Source organism: Teleopsis dalmanni, chromosome 2 (genome assembly GCF_002237135.1).
Source record: "Teleopsis dalmanni isolate 2A chromosome 2, ASM223713v2, whole genome shotgun sequence".
In the NCBI taxonomy this organism is placed as follows: Eukaryota; Metazoa; Arthropoda; class Insecta; order Diptera; family Diopsidae; genus Teleopsis; species Teleopsis dalmanni.
Genome location: NC_051847.1, coordinates 51,202,721 through 51,209,013, shown reverse-complemented (window position 1 = coordinate 51,209,013; position 6,293 = coordinate 51,202,721). Strand labels below are relative to the sequence as shown.

General features: G+C 31.3%; 1 protein-coding gene across 1 annotated transcript in view; it reads left to right on the top strand.

Annotated features, from left to right (window-relative positions):
- LOC119674517 (protein gooseberry-neuro-like) overlaps positions 1-1,249 on the top strand; it is a 2,178-nt gene extending 929 nt beyond the window's left edge. The window contains exons 2-3 of the mRNA XM_038085660.1: positions 304-846; positions 915-1,249. Of these exons, the coding sequence (XP_037941588.1) occupies positions 304-846; positions 915-1,249 (878 nt within the window). The remainder of the gene's footprint in view (positions 1-303; positions 847-914) is intronic.
- The last annotated feature ends 5,044 nt before the right edge of the window (positions 1,250-6,293 follow it).

The window sequence follows — 6,293 nt, the reverse complement described above, 5'->3', positions numbered from 1 at the left end:
GCTTGACAGCTTAATCGATAATTTAGTATGCAGCGTCGTCTTCAACCTAAATGGTAGTATCATCGACAGCCTATTTGAAAGTGCAGTCGATAATCTGTTATACTACGTGACCCCAGTTAAGCTAACCAAAATAACTCACTAGTCTACAACTCATATTAAGTTATTGTCAATTATTTAACACTAAGTCACTTTATAATTACTATAAATAATAATAAACTAATGCTATAAAATTTCGTTTTCATTTATTTATCTAATTTAAAAATTCATAAACATTTTTTAAAATTATATATTTTTTATTTTAAGGTCGTGACTCTGACTTGAGTGATACAGAATCAGAGCCTGGTATACCATTAAAACGAAAACAGCGTCGTTCTCGTACAACTTTCACTGCGGAGCAGTTGGAAACATTAGAGAATGCCTTTAGACGTACACAATATCCTGATGTATATTCACGCGAGGAATTAGCGCAAACAACAGGTCTAACCGAAGCTCGTATACAAGTATGGTTTAGTAATCGAAGGGCGAGATTAAGAAAACATTCAGGTGGAACTAGTGCTGGATTATCACCGATGAATGGTGGTAGTGCTGGTTCAGCAGCTATTAGTGGTAGTGCCGCTTCAGCGCAACTTGGATTTGGTTCATTGGCAATGGGTTCTATGGCTGGCTATAGCCCAGCTGCTGGTACAACACCAAGTGCCGCTATGAATGATAATCATGGTGGACATCATCATTCACATCATCATGGTCAAATGAGTAGTTATGATTTAGTAGCACAATCAGCACAACATGGTTTTCCTGGCAGTTTTCAACATGGACATTTCGGTGGTCAAAATTATTATCATCAAGGTAAATAACATTATCTGTTATTACTTTATTACTAAATATATATAATATATTTTTATAATCCTGTATAGATTATTCCAAACTTACAATTGATGATTTCTCAAAACTGACAGCTGAAAGTGTTTCGAAAATTTCACCTTCAATTCATCTGGGTGATAACTTTCCAAAATTGGAAACGGCACCGAATTGGTCTCAAGCAGCATATCATCTAAACCAATCGGCAGTGGCCGCTGCTAATTACAATGCGGCAGCAGCCCATCATCATGCCGCCGCGCAACATTCACTTAACGATTACGCTGCTGCTGGTGCCGCTCACACTAACCAGCTAAATAGCGCAGCCGTTGCCGCCGCTGCTTACAATCATACGCTGCCCGCTCAAGGTCAGTCGGGAAAATATTGGTCATGAAATTCCGAAATGACTCTCTGTACAGTTGCAATTTCAGTAATTTGATTTTTATTACATTTTAATTTAAGCATTTAATTACGAATTACGTACGTGTACATATGTATTCTATTGTATTTATGTCTTATTCTGATTTCTTATAGTATTCTTATAGTATAGTATATAGTATATATAGTATATATAGCCGTATATTCGAATACATTAAATTGTATTTATGTACACTTAAATAAATTATTTGTTTCACATTTTGACTGCAATTGTAAAATATTCTTAGAAGTATTTAGGGAAACCTATTAATTTAAGTATTAAAATTTTTTATTATTTTTAAATATTTTCGTTTGGATTCTCGACTTCGTTCGAGTCTTCAATACAAAATAGTTTTTATTGTAAGAAGCTTTGGAGCGAGAATGAACACGGTTTGCATGTATATCATATATATCTGACCTTGAATATAAAATAAATAAAGTAAATTTATTTAAAATAATGAATTTCAACAATTAAAACTTAATTGCATTTTGTTGTCAATAGCTTAATGAGCCATAATTGAACCATTAGCTTTGAAGATCGTCGTGGTGAAGTTGCACCCTTGATTTATGACTGGGGTTTTAACTTCAGTGTCATTGTGCTTGGATCGATTAGTAACAACTATTAATTGAAGATATTTGGCTTTGAACACATGGTTAACAACTTAATCATAAATTTAAAAACATTACTATTTTCTCCTTCAAATGTTTAAACAATATGCATGTTGCTTATATTAAGTTTCTTTCGCCTTTAAGCCTAATTATTTTTATCAGTGATTGAATATTTTACACAATTTGAACAACAGTTTTTTCTAAATAATAATTTCTAGAAAGATTAAATAGACTTGTTTACAATACAAAGTTCCATTAAAACAGAGATGCATAAGTGAGGAAAAAAGTAATTGATCTAAAATATAGATTATTTTATGTAGTCACACACCATCACATCACATACCACATACCATTATTTATTAAGTAGTCACATACCATGTCTAAGTACTTTGCAAGGTATGTGCCAAGATTTGATCAATTTCCGAGTACAGGTGGAGAGAAAAATATTTTGAAGCCAAAGGTTAAAAGAAATTTCAATATGCTAATTAAGATTCACTTTTAAGCAGGAAATAATAACATAGAAATTCAAAATGGTATAATTAGAGTAATGGTTTCCACTGTCTTCGTTAGACCAATTAACTTCAGATTACTTGAATTACTTGAATTTCAAGTAAGTTAACTAATCTAACAAGTACGTTAACTAATCTAACTATAACTCTTAACTTTTACTATAATTCTTAACCTGCTGAGACCTGCTCACAACTGGAGAAGACAAACCGACACGGAAATGTCACACATGCGAAAAGGTTGGGGAGAGTTGAAGCTATTGGCCACCAATCGTACCGAGTGGAAGTTATTTGTTGCGGCCCTATGCTCCTCCTAGGAGTTAAAGGATTATATATATATATAACTCTTCATCCAGAAAAAACTGTCATTATTTATTGACATGTTGAAATTAATCACAATGACAATGAACACCGATAATATCCAAATGTTATGATTAAACAAATAAAATTTTGACTTCGAAAAGACTAAAAAAATTTGAAAATTTTCAAATGATTGATTGAAATTACAAGAGTTTACAGACATCGCAAAGATATCGAAAAAATCTGTAGGTTATATTTTACATAAACACTCGACGATAAGTAACTAGTTAGTTTAATAAGAATAAACTGTGGATGAAACATTGTCATCATACACCGAAGAAAAACTCAGCTGAATAAACAGCACCCCGCAAAAGTTCATTAAAACAATAAATGGGGCAAAACAAGGCGGAGAATACTGATTAAAAGGAAAGAACGCTTTTCGAATGTTATATAGCATTAATAAAGAAAAAGAAGTTTCACCGTATTGAACGCCATGTTCCTAAAAAAACTGACCTAATAACACTTCAAACCCATTCGACCTTAATCGCTTACTAATACTTTACATTTTGAGAATGGTTCTAAGAATGATCAGCAAATTATTATTAAAAATAAAGTGTTCTGATGAGTAAAGTCTTTTCTGATGAGTTGAAGAAACCGGCAACTAATAACAATTTACTCAGCAACAGGGTCTGTCACAACAATAATATAAGATCAAGATCCGAATAACATACTAGGTTCTACTGTAGTATTAGCTAAAACGCTTTGGGGAAAAAAAGTAGTGGTCATCCCAATGAATTACGTACATGATATAGTACAAAAAAAATAATATATTTCGATTCCAAGACCGATTATGAAGAAAACTCTGATAAAATGAAAACAAACGTTCCAAAAAAAATTTTGCGAAAATTCATAACACTTTAATGCATTTATGCAATATTTGATTTAATAAATTAAACCTGTAATAATAACAGTTTCTAGGATAGTTCTAATACATTTTGGTTAGTATTCACTCAATTTTCCAACCCTAAAAATAGCATATAAACAGCGTACATCAAATGGAAAACCAACATATAGTAAGTTTTTGAAAATGTTTTAACCACAATGAAAGGAATGATAAAAGTCCCATGCATTATATAATCTCCAAAATCAATCACAAGAAAAATTATCATACTAGCAGACTAACACAAGTCTACTTTTCATTAAGCAGAAATGCACTAAGGTACGGTCACTCGGTTCAGAAATTACTCCATAAAATTAAGTATAAACAACATCTTTTGCCATTGTTATTACTCCACAGCATATGATACAAAGAAGAATCGTTATCTTCATAGACTACCTTATTGGTCCACACTTTAATATTGAAGAGATAGGAGGACAATATGAGCATCTAGAACCAGACTACTATTTGAGCAATTTCATCTTTAATTTACTGACTAGTAGAAGCTGACATTTCTTTATCTCTACAGACCACCTTTTACCATCTTTTTGTTGTATACTATAAACATCTAGAACCAGACTACTATTAGAGCAGTTGTGGCTTTTTTTTACTGACCAGTGGATACTAAGAAATATGTGAAAAACAACCTTTTTTTAAATTTCTTTATCTAGCAGTAATATGCGATCGTTTTCTAATATATATCAGAAATTGATTCTATACATAATTAAATTGACTTATCTAAAACCAGATTTAAACTTTTGAAAGCAAAAATTTTTTTTTTCACTCCCTAGATGATGGGGTATCCAAATTATAACCCGTTGCAACTCTCAGTTCAGTATAAACCAATCGCGATATCATACTTATAATCGCACGCTAAACATTTTGAATAAAGATATCCTTATTCCGGACTTGTAGACCGCTTTGTTACATTAATGAAACGGTGAATGTGTTTAAGAACTATATTCGTAAATTTAAGTTAAAATTGAAGGATCGCGAAAGTTAGGTTCTATTTATATGTGTCTCCAAGCGAATGCCATACAGTAACAAAACAGGTACACTCTCTGATGCTCTAACCAGACCACTCCGCCTGCAATAAATACCTACACAATATGAGTACATCCACCACAAATATTTATAGATTCTGCTATGATAAGGAAGAGTCTATATAACATTTGATCACCAACTGTGATGCACTACGCCATAGGAGACACAAAATTCTTAGCGTATATCAACTAGAGAATAAAGACCTTCAAAAGCTTCCTCCAAAAGAGCTAGTTCGCCTCCTCGTGATACTAAAATTCTAAATACAAAGGGATGCACAATAGATCAAGCTGATCGCAGTGCATAAAAGCCTAACTCTAAACCAAACCCATAAACCATTACCAACAAAGTAGGTATATAATGTTTTCCTCTTCCTCCTTAGATTCCCAGCACCGATAACGCTCGTTGGAAAGACCATCTTGTTGGTTATTTTTATTTGACACCTAAAAAACATCGTTACATCAGGATGGCAATTCTATTGCGTAGAAATTAGACTAATTACTTGCTCATTTTTTTTTAGGCGATTGTAGGCGAACTATGTTTTACGTTTAAATGTGCTATTTATGTGCTATTATTGGTCCGGCATAAAAAAATATTTTTTTTTGCAGTGTAGCCAATTTAACAAAAACTATAAAGAAGATCTCATCTAATGTAAATGTTGTGTGGTGAAACTGAGTGTCACTTCTAGTCAATTTATCGGCCTTACAGTTACCCAAACCCAAACTTATGAGGAACGTGTTATCAAAAAATTGTTCAAACTGTTAATGGTTAGCTTTCACATCACTCACAACTTACCTATTTTAGTGATAGGAAATAAAAAGGACATAAAAAAAAGTAAAACCACTATGGGGCAAGTAAAGGATGTACTTAACATTCTTCATATACTTCAATGTAGTATAAAAATTAATAAAAATATTTAGATTTAACACTTAAAATAGCACTACTCGTACATATTTCAGAGAAAGTAGAATGTGTCAATGGAGAAAAAATTAATAAAAAATGTAACCTTAAGCATATTTCACTTATATTTAAGGAATCTCTGCAACACTTTTAATATGTTACTTTAAAAAATACAAGTTAAGGAATTCAATTTAATTAGAAATTCTATCTTTTTTGCAAATATAATTTATGAAACTAACTTTTAATGTATTATGAATAATATTTGTTGGGAACAAAACTTTCACTTTTTACTTGTATGTATTTGTTTGAACTAAGCTTCAAAATATAACTTCGAAATAAAAACTTAGTCTAAATAAATCCTTAAACTCAATAAATGCACTTAAAATTGAAATAAAACTGAAGTTTACTGAGTTTCCACATTTAAATTAAAGCATAAAGCCATTTCAATTTATTACTCCTACTTCCAACTAACGTGGATAATGGAAAATAAAAAACTACGTGAAATCAATTACTTTAATGTAAACATACAACAAAAAAACAAATTGTTAATTAAAAATTTTCTTTACTACAACTTTATTAGTCCAAAAGTCAACAATAAATAAAATTTAGTGAATATATAAAATTTTTATTGACTCTTCACCTGGGAAAAAATATATCAATACCAAAAAAAGTCATTTGGATACTACTGTGAAAAAACCAGGACTACCTTAAGATATTTCTTTTATTTT